At 39.7% G+C, this 15,334-nt stretch overlaps 1 protein-coding gene across 5 annotated transcripts in view; it reads left to right on the top strand.

Moving 5' to 3' along the window:
- The window catches only part of lin54 (lin-54 DREAM MuvB core complex component), a 78,173-nt gene that overhangs the window by 15,040 nt on the left and 47,799 nt on the right, over positions 1-15,334 (top strand). For all 5 annotated transcript variants that reach the window (XR_007955829.1, XM_052009572.1, XM_052009591.1 and 2 more), the window contains exons 2-3: positions 6,942-7,031; positions 9,972-10,687. Coding sequence is in view for 4 of the 5 variants with exons in the window: in XM_052009572.1 (XP_051865532.1) it covers positions 10,007-10,687 (681 nt within the window). In the remaining variant the exon portion in view is untranslated. The remainder of the gene's footprint in view (positions 1-6,941; positions 7,032-9,971; positions 10,688-15,334) is intronic.

Genomic DNA, 15,334 nt, shown 5'->3' with positions numbered 1-15,334 from the left:
GGTAAATCCTGATTTGTTGTGAGGCAACTGTGCTGATAATTTGCAATATAGGGGCAATAGGTGAAAAACATAGCTTGTTATTTTCCAGAGTGAATTCTTCACAATAGTTGACACTTGGATACTCCAGGGAGGGAGGAAAATATTACATTATAGGGATCGTGCACTGCCCTGAGATAATTAATTGTCTACCCTTTGCACCCAGGACTAAGCTGTCTAGTCTTCCACTCAGAGCCCTTTACTCAGTTTATCAGTGAGGCCAACTGCAGTGTACTGCAGCATAGTGCCTATCTCAACGTGACTCACTCATTTGTTGTAAACCACATTGTTATTAATTCACAACAATGTATACAATTTTAAGCATTAAATCCTAATGAGAAGTAGGATAGGCATTGCTAATAAGTTGGAAAAGGTATTGGATCAAAAGAAAAGGCTTGTAATGTTACCAAAAGTGCTGTACCCCTGAAGATTTGGAAAATTTAAACTTCATCAAAGGAAGATGAAGATATTGATAAGAAAAAGGAAAATGAAGTTTGAGTAATCTAGTGAGAAGCAACTTTTAAAAGTTTTTGTAGAGATGCAAGAAGGAATAGATTAGTAAACATTAATGTGCAAACCTCACCGACTGCAAAGGAATTATATTGGAGAATAAAGAAACAGCAGAGAAATTAAATTACATTTTGCATCCTCCTTTGCCAAAGAAGACAAAACAAACTACAGCTCTAGGAGAATGAGGTGCTGAAGAAATCATTTTAAACAAAAAGATTCACAGAAGCTAATAAAACTGAAACCTGACTAAGTTCCAAGGTTTTGAAAGAGGCTGCAATGGAGGAAGTGGCTGCACTGGATGTCATAATCCAAAATTCTATAGATTCAAAGATGTTTCCCAGACATTAGGAGATGGCAAATATAACCCCTTTATTTCAGAAAAGAGGAACAGAGAAAAAGGAGAACTGTAGACTGGTTAGCTTAACATCATTAGCAGGGAAATGGCTAGCATCTCGTATGAAGGAGTGGTAAAAGGATACTTGGGAAATAATGGAAGGAGTTGGGCAAAGTTGGCATGAATTTATGAAAAGGAGATAATGTATGACAAATCTGAGTGTGATGTTCTACATAGCAAAATAGTAGTGAGCATGTTGTCATTGAAAATTTCAGAAGCCCTACCATAAATTGCCCTACAATAAGTCATTAAACAACATTTTAGAGTTCATGTGATGGTGCATACCAGACAGGTGAGAACTGAGAATTGGTCTGCAGGAAGAGTGAATAATACATCATTTTTTACCATGGAGACTGATTAGTGCAATGCCACAGGGATCAGTGTTGCAGCTCCAGGTTTCACAATCTATGTCAAGATTTGGATGTTCAGCCAACTATATTATATTCCATTCTAACCTGCAGTCATATCTTCTGCTCCCACACTACTTTCTGCTTACTTCAGGAACCACTCTCTCCTTGACTCCCTGGTTTACTCCTCTCTGTCCCCTGGCACTTTGCCCTGCAATCATAGGAGGTGCAACACTTGTCCCAGCACCACCTCCCTCACCACCATCCGTGGATTCGCATGCACCTCCACTAATCTTGTCTACTACATTGGGTCCTCTTGATGTGGCCTCCTCTACATCAGCGAGACCAAGCATGGACTAGGTGACCGTTTTGTGGAACACCTTCGCTCTGTCTGCAATGGCCATTCTGACCTCCTGGTTGCATTTCAATCCCCTTCCCATTCCCACACTGACCTCTCTATCTTCTCACTGCCAGGGTGAGGCTGAATGCAAACCAGAAGAACAGCACCTAGTTCTGCTTGGGTAGTCTACAACCCAATGGTATGAACATTTGAATTTTCCGATTTCAGGTAACCCACACTCCATGTGCTCCTTCCTTCTCCTTCTGGTTCCACCCTCTTTTCCCCCCCCACCTGCTTCCATATGCCCATCACCCACTCACTACATTGTCTGGTTCTGACCTCTACCCCAGCTGGTTCCATCTGTCCATCTCTCCTTCATCTGGTTCCATTTATCACCTTCTGTACTTATCAGATCCCAAAACCTCCAGCCTCTTCTGTTTCCACTTATGACCTTCCTATCAATGTCTCTGTCTCTGTATTCCCCCTGCCCCCCCCCCCAAAAATAGGCTATATCTGTCCCTTTGTTTTTCTCTCTCTTTAGCTGTCTCCACCTATCACCCAACTCCACCCTTCCCCCTCCTTTCTCCATCATCTCCCTCCTCACCTTGTTCCACATCGCCTGCCAGCCCCTACTCCACCCCTTCCTCTTTCCTCTTTATACTGCCTATCTCCCCTCTACACTCAACCCTGATGTGGAGTCTTGACCCAAAACATCGACTATACCTTTGCCTCCATACATGCTCCTTCACCTCTTAAGTTCCTCCAGCACTTTGGGTTTTTTTTTGCTGTAATATATCCCAGTTTGATGGTACAAAGCTGATGGCAATATGGGTTGAGAGGAAAATTTAGAGGAGCTTCAAGAGAATGTATACCACGTAAGTGAATGCCAAGGATGTCGCAGGTAGAATGTTATTTTCAAAAATGTGACGCCATCCATTTTTTATTAGGACAGGACACAAATAGTGAGAGATTGAAAGTTGGTCGTATTCAGAGGAACCTGTGTGTCCTTATACAGGAAATCACAAAGTTAACTTGCAGGAAAAACAAGCAATTGTGTAAACAAATTGCATGTTGGAATTCATTACAACAGGATTTTTACCACAGTAATTAAGATATTTTACTGTATTTGCAGGCTCCTGGCAAGGCATAGCTGGAAATTATATACAAGTCTGGTCTCCCTACTTAAGGAAAGAAATCCTTGTAATGGATCAAATACAAGACCGATTTGCCAGATTGATTCCTGAATGAAAGGAGTTGTCTAATGAGAATGATTAAGCAAATAATGCTTATACTTTTTATAGTGTAGAAGAATGATGTTATTGAAATATTCAAAATTTTTATGGGCTTGACAGGATAGATGAGGATTTGATGGTCCATTGGCTGAGGTATCGAACTAAAGTCACAATCTCAAGATATGGGATGGGCCATTCAGGACAGTACTGAGAAGAAATTTCTTTACCCAGAGCGTTGTGAGTCTTTGGAATTGTGTATCCAAGAGGGCTGCAGAGGCTCTGTTTCTAAGTTTATTCAAAACAAAAATGGATAGATTTTTTTCCATATTAAGATAATTGAATAATGAGGTTATTGCAGAAAATTGATGCTAAGGTAAAAGATCAGACTATTTTATTGAATGGTGAGGCACATGGCCCACTTTTATTTCTTGTTCTGTGTAGGCAGATTGGTTTTTGATTGCCCTGGCGCAAGATTCAATATCTGTTAAAGTTGGAACTGTTTTAAGACAAAATGAAATGCTAAAATCAGCTTGTTAAATCTAAATTTAGCAACAGCCACTTGGGCTTATTTACTGGTAGATCTCAGTGGATGATCTACCCCAATTGTTCTAATAAGGAAATTTGAGAACAACTTGCAAAACGTCCATGTTTTGGTATCTTGAATGGAAAATGACCAAATTACTTGCATATGTTTTTTTAGTGTGTATTGGTCCCAAGAAAAGGCAGCTATTGTTAAAAAACATACTTTTAAATGTTAAAATGTTTCAGCATACATAACTTGCTTGCAAAGAAAAGCTTTCTTTCAGTGAAATGCTAAATCTTTCCCATCAACTTATGCAGGTGCACATAAATTCAGTAATGGAACCACTTGAAGAAAAGTTGGTGAAATCTTCTGATGTTTTGATCAGTATTTAAACTACATGATTTAAAGCAGGCCAAATACTCCCTTGTCTTATTGCTGTTGTGGGTCACAGTGTTAAAATTGGCTTCCAAGTATCTTGTCTTCCCGGCAATGTAATTAATTGGCTAGGATGAAGTTGAGCATTGATCAAATGCTTCAGTAATCATGGAGGAGAAGTTGGGAAAAGAGAGGAATAGAATATTCCTTGCATTTCTCTGCAAGTCACACTATCCAAATTCTTTTTATACAATTTTTTGTTTCGCATTACCACATGATAGGAAGGATGTGATTACACTAAAGAGGGTTCATAGGAGGTTTACATGAATGTTGCCAGGACTAGAACATTTTAAGCCATGAAGAAAGTTTGGATAGGCTGAGATTGTTTTCTTTGGAACAAAGCAGCTGAGGGGAGATTTAAATGAAAGAGTATTTGGCACAAAGCTAAAGGTCTACTGGGTAGCAGTGGTCCCTTCTCTCATACTTCTGAAATCTAGACTACCTACAGGAGGTATCTCAAGACACTGGAAAAATTACCATCATTCCCATGAGATCCTCCAAATTCACTGGAAAGATGAGCAGAATGTAGTTAGCATCCTTTCCCTGCAGCTAGGGCACCAACATTGAGGCCCTAGTAACTCTCAGTAGACTATGTTGGGTAGACCATGTTATTTGGTGCTAGACTCCTGAAATTGAACTCTGTCGTGGGAGAAGATCACCAATGGACGGAAGTAAAAATTGACTGATATGCTTGCAGCTGCTTTGAAGAACAACAACGTCCCCACTTATTCCTGGGAATCTCTGGCCCATGACTGCTCAAGGTGGAGAAGGAGCATTCACGATAATGTTGAGAACCTTGAGGCCATGCATCCAGAGCAGAAGGCCTTCAGAAGGAGCCTACCACCTCTTAAACCTCATCCTCTCAGCCTATACTTGCCCCATCCATAGAGTTTGCTGTTTCCATTAGCCACCTTGGGACCTGTAAAAATCAAAGTGGAAAACGTCATCCTCTATCCTAAAGCATTGCTTAAGAAGAATTAGGAGATATACATTGAATGGATGAAAGGACATTTTGCTCTTAATGGGGGTCAAAAACCAAGGTTTAAAGTGATAGGTAGAATGATTAAAGGGTAATGAAGAAACATTTCTTTCACTTGAAGATAGTAAAGGTCTGGAACTTGCTGCCTGAAAGGGTGGTAAAGGCAGGAGCCTTTAGCAAACTTCAAGTGTACATCAAAATTTTTTTATAAGCTGTACCCTGCAGGGCCACAGATCTTGGTGCTGGAGGGAAGAATTAAAGCTGGGTGATCTTTCTTGACCACCATGAACATAATAGCTTGAGTGGCCTCATTCTGTGTTTGACTACATAGCTGCCATTTCTCTGTGGTCTGCTTTGTTGGATCCCTCTCTATTTATCTCCAATTTCAGTGGTAATGTGCGAGTTCAGAATTTTTCTTCACTTTAGTTGACTCTACCATTTTCATACCTATCTATTTTGTTAAACATTTGCTCAAAGGACCTATCAATCTAGCCGCCTTTCTCCTCCTGCAAGTTTAAATTATCCATGAGGTCAATATCTTGCTCTCTCAACTGAATTTGCATTTAATTCCTAGCTACTATAACTACTTCTCATTATTCTTGTGCTAGGTAAGATTGTTAATTGGTCCAAGTCTCGTTCATTCCTTTGCAAAATGGACAACTTTTAGACAAGGTCCAATTTTTCTTGCATAGTTAAAATTTGCTCAACTTCTCACACCTTTTCAATGTACTTTGGTGGAAGGAGAGACTCTCACAGCACTGAATTGCCAAGGCAAAGAAGGCTGCAGGTTAAGTGCTGGGAATTGTGAATAGTGTAAATGGTACTTAATGGGCATTGTGATGGGCCAGAGGGCCCATTTCCGTGCTGTATGACTCTGTCATTTGAAATCTGACTTTTGAGGTAGATACAGATGCATTAAAGGGGCAAATGTTTTGATCTGGAGTTTTGAGGGTAAGGGATTTATGGCCACTGAGTAGAACATTGGCTAATTGTGATCTATTGAATCCTCAGTTTATTTGATTTAAGATCCATGATTAAATCTGGTGGGCTCCAAAGGCACCTGTGGAGCATTGGGGCAGAAGATGTTGCTCAATATTTTGGCAATGATCAGATAGTGGAAAGTGGGATTAAATAAAATTAGTTGCATTAGTCAACAGATCAGAAGAAAGGCGTTGGTTTAGGATGATGTGAGCAACCTTCAGCAGAAGGGGAGAATTCTTAAAGGATTTGTGCACCATGGTGACAGTGTTGGAGCATATTTCTTATGACATGGCAATGTAAGAAATTATAAGCTTGATTATGGACATGGACACATACCTGGACCCATGAGTTTGTTAAAAGTATAGATTGAAGATCAAATCTGGTGCCCTGGAAACCAGATGAAAACAAAAGTGAAAATATGATGCTCCTTCCTCTTTGGTGCCTAAACTTTCCCTTCCCTCCCCTTCACCACCCCTCTCCCACCCAAAAACATTGTATCATGTTATACACATGTAACAATCTCATGGCTTGGCACACTGGGGTAAGAGTGTATACTCTCTTTGTACTAATAATTTTTTTTCCATTGGACTTGTTTTGTATGCACATTCTGGGAAATGGCCCTGGTTTAGATTTTTTGTTGAGTGTGCATTAAATGGTTCAAGTTGCAAGCACAAACATCTTTTCCCCATTAAGTATAATGTTGATTTAAGGACCATGCTTAATAGATATTAATGCATTCTAACACAGTGCTCTTATGAGCTCTGAAGGTTGATGTATGCCATCTGACCTTTGTATTCACCTTGAAGTATAAAACAACTTTATTTTGCTGATTTGTGTTCATAACATTTTTCATAATATATGGCTTTAATCTAATTATTTTATTGTTGTTGTTGCACATAAGCATGATAAATTCCAGGCCTGTTGTGTCTATTGTGGTACCATAGAGTAATTTAACTTTTGGATTGGAGAACTAAATTTCAAATGAGCTAGTCCAATTTCAAAAAAGCTTGGATCAAGTTTTCAAAATGAAGATAGAAAAGAATATCTGCATAATTTCTGCTTGGCTATTATTCAGATTTTTGACAGGTGGTTACACTGTAAACTGGAGCTGTTATTGGATTTTAACAATTCTGTACATCTCATTATTTATTTAACTTGTTACAGATCCCAATAATTGTTGCGTACTGAAGAAATGTCAGTGTGGAAAAATTGGATAATATCAACATGTAACCACAGAAGATATTTTGGAGCTGAGTAAGTTACTAAGCAACTCTTTTATAAAGGAGCAACTTTCCAGTTAAGTTTCAAATTTGTTAAAGCACTTAAATCAACATGCAACTTTTTATATATTCGCTTGAGCAAAGTTAAAATTCACTAAGTTATAATGTGGAAGATATACTCACTTGCCCTACCTCATCAGCTTTTCCTCATATGCTCTTTTTGTCTCTCAATCCTTCCACTGGTTCAGATTTGTCATGTTGCTTATCTGACATAGAAAAATAGGAACAGGCATGGGCCTTTCAAGCCTGTACTGCCATTCCATTTGGTGGAACGTCATCTATCTCAATGCCATATTCTTGTTCTCTCACCATAGCCCTTGCTGCCTTTGCATTAAAAATTTATGTCTCCTTGAATGTATTCAGTGACTTGGCCTCTATGCTCTCTATGGTAAGGAATTCCACGGACATTAGCTTCTACAAGTTTCTCATCTTATTCCCAAATCTCTTCCTCTGCAACCTGAGTCTGTGATTCTTTGTTCCAGATGCCCGAGACAGGGGAAACTACCTCCCCACACCCATCTCTCTAGCTGTCAGAATTTTGTAAATTTCAATTGGGTCCCCTCTCACTCTTCCAAAGTCTGGAGAATACAAACCTATTCAGCCCAAGCTCTCCTCAAAGTGCAGTCTTGCAATCTAGTGAAGCTCTGTTGCACTCCCTCCATGTCGAGTACACCTTTTCCTGGGTAAGGAAACTGCACACACTACTCCATGTGTGATATTTCTAAAGCCCTGTGTAATTGTAGCAAACCATCTTGTGTCTGTACTCAAATTCTCTTTCATAAAGGCAGTTTATGAATTGCAGCCTTAACTGCTTGTTCCACTTTGCATGTTTGCTTTCAGTGACTGGTATGCAAGAACATCCAATTCTTTCTACATCGACACTTCCCACTCTAACATCATTTAAATAATACATTGCCTTTCTGTTTCTTTGTTCCAAATTGGATAATCACATTTGGTAAATTGGTTTGTTATCGTCACATGTACCGAGACACAGTGGAAAAACTTTGTTTTGCATGCCATACAGATCATTTCATTACAACAGTGCAGTTGGTAACTTGCTAAATTAAATTTTATCAATTAATAAATTAAACCAATTTACCAATTTTACCAGTGCATTGAGGTAGTACAAGGGAAAACACTAACAATGCAGATTAAAGTGTTACAGTTAGAGAAAGTGCAGTGCAGGCAGACAATAAAGTGCAAGGCCATAACGAGGTAGATTGTGAGGCCAAGAGTCCATTTTATTGTACTAGGTGACCATTTCAATAGTCTTATAACAGTGGGATAGAAGCTGTCCTTGAGCCTGGTGGTACGTGCTTTCAGGCTTTTGTGTCTTCTGCCCAATGGGGGGAGGGGGAAGAGAGAATGTCTGGGGTGGGTGGGATCTTTGATTATGTTGGCTGCTTTACCGAGGTAGCGAGAAGTGTAGTCAGAGTCCATGGAAAGGATGCTGGTTTCCATGATGTGCTGAGCTGTGTCCACAACTCTCTGCAATTTCTTGCAGTCGTAGGCAGAACAGTTGCCATACCAAGCCGTGATGCATCCAAATAGGATCTTTTCTGTGGTGCATCGATTAAAAATTCGTGTGTCAAAGGGGACATGCTAAATTTCTTTAGCCTCCTGAGGAAGTAGAGGCACTGATGTGCTTTCTTGGTCGTGGCATCTACGTGGTTGCACCTGGACAGGCTATTGGTGATGTTCACTCCTAGGAACTCGAAGCTGTCAACCCTCTTGACTTCAGCACCGTTGTTGTAAACAGGAGCATGTGTACTGCCCCCCTCGTGAAGTCAATGACCAGCTCTTTTGTTTTGCTGACATTGAGGGAAAGGTTGTTGTCATGACACTATGTCACTAAGCTCCCTGTCTCCTTCCTGTACTCCGACTCATTGTTATCTGACATTCGGCCCACTACAGTGGTGCCATCTGCAAGCTTGTCGATGGAGTTAGAGCGGAATCTGGCCAAGCAGTCATGAGTGTATAGGCAGTAGAGCAAGGTGCTGAGGACGCAGCCTTTTGGGGCACCAGTGTTGAGGATAATTGTGGTGGAGGTGTTGCTTCCTTTCCTTATTGATTTGCAGTCTCTTGGTCATGAAGTCAAGGATCCAGTTGCAGAGGGAGGTGTTGAGTCCCAGGTCTAGGAGTTTGGAGATGAGTTTGCTTGGAATTATATTATTGAAGGTGGAGCAGTAGTGAATTTGTCCACATTATTACTGCATCTGCTATGTTTTAGCCCTTTTGCTCAATCTGTCTGTTGCTGTGAAGCTCCTTTGCATCTTCCTGACAATTCACAATCCCACCTGGTTTAGTAATGTTGGCACATTTCAAAATAGTGCATTCTGTTCCTTTTATTCAAATCATTGATCTATATTATGAATTATTGAGGTCCATGTACTGATCCTTGCAGTACCCCACTTGTTACTAGCCACCCTTAGCACACCATTTCTACCTATTTAGTTTCATTTTTTATCAACCAATTTTCACTTGATGCCAATACATTTATCCACCCCCTCCCCACCTACCACACCACCACCACCATGCCTTGTGGTTTAGTTTTAGACACTAACCTATTATGTGGGACATTATTAAAGGCTTTCTGAAAATTGAATTACACCACATCCACTGTTTTACCCCTTCAGCTTTCTCCCAGTTACATCCTCAAAATAAAAAATCCTCTTGTACATTTGTCAAAAACTTTCCTTTCCAGAAATCTATTGATTATGTCTAAATCTTTTTCCAAGTGTCCATCCTTTATAAAAGCTTCTGGCATTTTCATTAATACTGACCAACTGGCCTGTGGTTTTCTGCTTATTGAACTTGTGCCACCAAAGATGTATCTCGGGAGGCATTTTCTGTTTCTTGCTTAATATTTCAGTTGCAGCATCTGTGTATTCTACTATTTTTCTTTTTGTTTCAGTTACTTAGTCCTTGCAAAGTATCTACAATATTAAGATGGAGGTGGTATCGGCTGAAGTGATTAGCCTGCTTCCTGAGGAGATAATGGACACAACCGTCGTCGAAGAAGACAGTATTGAGGCTGTCACAATAACATCCGAGCATGAGGATTTGGTTCCCATGGAAACTGAACTGGAGGAAATTGTACATCCAGATGAAGGCAAGAACTCCCAGGTTCTGTCAAACCTTGCAGACCATGTTACTGTGTTGACAAATAGTAGTACTCCACTTATTTTAAGTGACCCATTGGTAAAAATGGAAGTAAATCCTGACAGTGCATCACAGTCCACAAGTAATGTCAGCCACCCAAGTACAACTGCTGGAACTACAGCAGAAAATCAGGTCGTCCTTAATCCAGTATCTGAAGCCTCTGATCACCCCACTTCAAGCCAGGCTGTTAAATCGGAGCCAGTAGGACAACAGTTTGTAGTGACTACACTAGGAAAGCCCCGACAGTCCATCGTACTTTCATTGCCACCAAGTCAATCAACCCACCTTCAAGTCCCATCACAGTTTCAAGCCGTGGATCCACAGGTGCAGAAACAAATCAAGATGGTTACTCTTGGTGAAAGGTTTGATGGAAAGACTGGAGTCGGAGCATCAAATTCTTTAGCTCCTGGGAACTCGTTGTTAAATGCATCAATTCAGCCGACACATAATCAGTTGAAAACATTACAGGTAAGGGATGACTTGTTTCTAATTAAGTTCAGTATTATACCATTATTTCTATTGTCTGCCAAGTCATGGAGTTGTACAGCACAGAAGCAGGCCCTTTGGCCCACCATGTCTATGCTGACCTTTTAGCCCATCTGCACTAATCCCATTTGCCTGCACTGGTGCTGTATCCTTCTATGCTTTGCCTATTTAAGTGTCTGTCTGAATTCCTTTTAAACATAGTAATTGTGTCTGATTCCATCACCTCTGCTGTCAGGATGTTCCAGATATCAACAACGCTGTGTTTAAAAACAAAAAAACTTCCGAGATCCCCTTTAAAACTCTTTCCTCTCACCATAAGCATATGCCCTCTTGGGTTTTGATACCCCTAACGTGGGGAAAACGATTTTGACTCCCTGCACTATGTATGCTTCCCATAATCAATCTTGTATCATTCTATTGGGTCACCTCTCTGTCTCCTTCGCTGCAGAGAAAACAAACACAGCCTATCCAATCTCTCCCCATATCCACAGTCTTCCAATTCGGGCAACATCCTGGTGAATCTCCTCTCCTCCCCAGTGTAATCACATCCTTCCTATAGTGTGGTGACCAGAACCTGCACACACTACTCCCAAGTGCTGCTTAACCAGTGTCTTGTAAGGTTGTAAATTAATGTCACAACTTTTTTGAATACTATGCTCTGACCTATGAAGGCAAGCGTGCCATATGCTGCTGTCCCCACCCTATCCAACCATGTTGCCACTTCCAGGGAACTAAGGACATGGACCCCTAGGTCTCTGTTTATCATTCCTTCGTGTCCTACCATTTATTGTTTATGGTCTACCCCTATTTGACATCCCAAATGCATCACCTTGCAATTATCAAGATTAAATTCCATCTCCCAATGAACCGTCCAACTTTCCATCTGATCTGTATCCTGCAGTAGCCTTAGATAATCTTCCTTGCTATCCCCAACACTACCATTTTTTGTCATCTGCAAACTTATCATTCTTCCTACACTCACATCCAAGTCAATTGTATTATGTTATCACAAACAAAGGTTCCAGCATCAATCCCTATGGTTCATGCTAGTTACAGACTTCTGATCAGGAAAAAAAGTCCTTCCACCACTGCCCTCTGCCTCCTATCACCAAGCTAATTTTAGATCCAGTTAGCCAGCTCATCTTGTATCCCATGTGTCTTAACTTCTTGGACCAGCCTTTCATGTGGGATCTTGTAAAATCTTTTATTAATGTCCATGTAGGCAACATCACAAAGCCATGTTGACTATCTCTAATCAGTCCCTGTCTTTCCAAATGAACACAAGTCCTGTCCCTTTAGAATTTTCTCTTAACAATTTCCCTACCACTGATGTACTTAATGGCCTGTAGTTACCTGGTTTATCCCTGCTCTTAAATAAATGAACAACATTACCTTTCTAGTCTTCTGGTATCTTGCTTGTGATGCAAAAATCACTTGTCAGGGCTCCGGCAATCTCCTCCCTTGTTTTCCATAGCATTCTAGAATGGATCTCATCCAACCCCGGGGATTTATCTGCCCTTGTGTTAAATAACTGTCACCTCCATCTTCGTAATACCTACGTGGTCCAAGTGTTTTGGGATGTGATGTGAAAGACTCCACACACATTTAGTTCTGTCTTTGTTGTTTCTAGTTGTTTCTTGGATGTCATTGTGATTGTTTCCATTACTTCATTGAGAAATGTGTTTGACATGATCACTCTTTGTGTAAAGAAAACCCTCCTGATATCTGACAAAGTTAGCTTTCTACTTGTTTGACTATGTAGTCCTTTTGACCTGCTGTTGTAGTTTAAATTAGAATGAAAAAAGATTTCTCTCTTTAAATAGCTCTGTAACATGTTTGTTTAGACACAATATAAATGTCCTGAAGTGCTTCATGGAAACATTATCTCCTTCCAGGCTTGATAATGGGACAAAGCTTTGAATGTAGTGAAAGAGAAGTAGAAAAATGAAGCTTGAAGGAATTGCAAAGATTAGGGTATTGGCAGCTAAAAGCACGGCTGCCAATGATGAGCAATTTTGGGTTCGGTCCAGGAATCAGAATTGGGGGAATTTGGACAACTGGGATTTGTGGGGTTGGGAGGGAGGAATGAGAACATGGAGAAATTTGAAAACAAGGATGAGAATTTTAAAGATAGTCTTTACATAACTAGGATCCTGTTTTTTTTAAATCAGTAAGTTTACAGGTGATAAGTGAGAAGGATGTGATTCCAGTTGGTTTATTAAGGCTGCACAAGATCATCTTTGGATCACATCTATTCTGTGCTTTTGAACAAATCTTTGCTCAGATTCCTGATGGGGAGGTTAGCCTTGTGGCTGTTCTCTGCAAGACCTCTAACATCTATATGTCACTTTGCTCATCTGCCAGAATAGGTCACAGTACTTTGTGCACTCTGGGAGAACTGAAAAGTGTAGCTCTGATTTCCTCTGACATCATCTAGTTTTGCCTATATTGTTCATCAAACTTTTGGTTTTACCTGATTTATTATGTATGTTGAGCATCGAGTCTCCTAAGACTCTCTTGGTTTTCAAATGGTTATAATGGATAAAGAAACCTCTTCATGAAATGTATACGTTGTCAGTTTTTGTATGGTGTTTTTGAATTTATTATTGTTCAGGTATCGTGTTTTGTGGTTCTAGTTCCTGCTTGGCCTCTTTTAAATGACTCATCTGGTGTGTGTTATTGAAAAAATCTAACCTATTTGCTTTAACAGACCAGCACTAGGTTGGAGGAAGCAGTGATACAAACCCTGAGTTCTGAGTACCCCACTCAGCACTTCTTCCATACCCATCTTGTAGCACCTTTTTATTTTGTACCTTCAGCTAACTTCTTATTCACTGCATTGTGTAATTAATCATTCATGTAGATATTCTTCAAATATATTTGGAAACGTAATTGTGCAGTGTGATGCTGTTCATCATAAGGAACTTGATGGTGTTAATGCCCCAAAGGGATCAAGAAAGTTGTTCAAGTGGTACCTTCCACTTCTCATGTACGTTAAAAAAATGAAATAAATCAATTATAGTTATATAGATTTAAGTGTACTCAGATCAATTCCATTAATTTACCCATTCAAATTAAGACTTGCAGCTCTACACTGTCACCTGGTTTGATTATAGGCACTATCTATGGCCTACCACCTACTGGAAGCCTTCGTTCCCTAGCATCCATGACTATTGCTTTGCAAACCTCTTAGCTAGACACTCTCAACATTCTGGGATGCGTAATAGCTGATCCTGAGAATTTGTTTTAATGCCTTTTAAATGAATAGAATTTTCACCTTTTATATTGAATTTCAAATAGTAGATTTTTTTAAAGAGTTGTGTATCATAGGGAAAGGTATGGTGTTCATGCTGACTTCTTCATTTTATTGGAGGCAGAGCTCAAGTCTTTTTAAAAAGAAAGCTGTTAACTATCCAAGTCATTTTGCATGTAATGCAGTTGCAGGTGTTGTCTTCAAAGTCATTGGTACAGATTATCCCACAATAAATGTGAACCAATGTTTGAGATATGCTCTCCTCAAATGCTTTAACAATGTTATGTGTTTAATTAAAACCTTTAACATAGGAGAATTATCAAGAAAAGTTATATGGGTACATGGGTTAAAATGTGTAGTGGAGGGAGGTTGGGCCTATCAGCTGAAAGCCCAGAAGGTATCAAAAAAATGCTTTTGTAACATTGTGCAGTGGCACAAATTGAATTCCACCTAAGTGCAAAATCAGGTCTTAAAATTGCATGTTCTGTTATCCCTTTCAGCGATGTTATTAGTGGCATTTTGGATGGGAAAAGTCTTTATTCCTGGAGAATGCATTGTACCAGTTTCTGAAGGATATTGTTGACATTGTTGATCTGTAGATAGAAAATGCAAAATATGCTTTTCATACATGAAACATTGGAACTGGCATTCTCAAAAATTATGTGAATTCTCTTCTAGATTTAATGTAGTAAAATTCCACAAAGTTGGCAGATGGCAGTGATCACCTGATCACAGATGGAGCTCTTTAGAAAGAGCAACCAGACACTTTGATCTGGATTTGGGATCCTCTTTCCTTTTGATAGAGGTCACCTTGAGATCAACTCTGGATGTTAAACATCATGTCTGGTGTTAAAGTCTTTAGATGGTCTAATTCACTGCACTAACAACATGGAAAAAAGCTAATTTAAGGTTTTTGCCAAAGTTATGAATTGATCTAGTTTTTAACATGAAACCACATTGTGTTTTTCTTTTGAGGCTTTTTTTTTATATGGGTTAATTTTCATCATTGTGGTGGGAGATTTTCCATTAAAAATTCATCCTGAACGCGAAGGTAAAAGCAAGGTATTACTATTCTCTTAGTGGTTTATTTGACACTTTAATAGTGAATACGATTTAATAATGTGATACCTACAAGCTAATTTGGAGTTTTATCCTCCCCTATATTTTGGGCTTCCCCTTTTCCTGTCTTCAGCCCTGAAGAAGGGCCCTGACCCAAAATATTGACTCTCTGTTTTTCTCCACGGATGCTGCCAGGCTGCTGAGTTCCTCCCAGCATCTTGTTTTTTCAATTTTTCAGTTTAAAATTCAAGCCCTGCATTCAAGTTACACAGTTATCACCCTTATTGTTACACCCACAGATCAAGGATCTGTCCTCT

This window comes from Pristis pectinata, chromosome 2, assembly GCF_009764475.1.
Source record: "Pristis pectinata isolate sPriPec2 chromosome 2, sPriPec2.1.pri, whole genome shotgun sequence".
Lineage (NCBI taxonomy): Eukaryota > Metazoa > Chordata > Chondrichthyes > Rhinopristiformes > Pristidae > Pristis > Pristis pectinata.
Note: the sequence above shows the minus strand (reverse complement) of the source record. Positions and strands in the feature narration are given on the sequence as shown.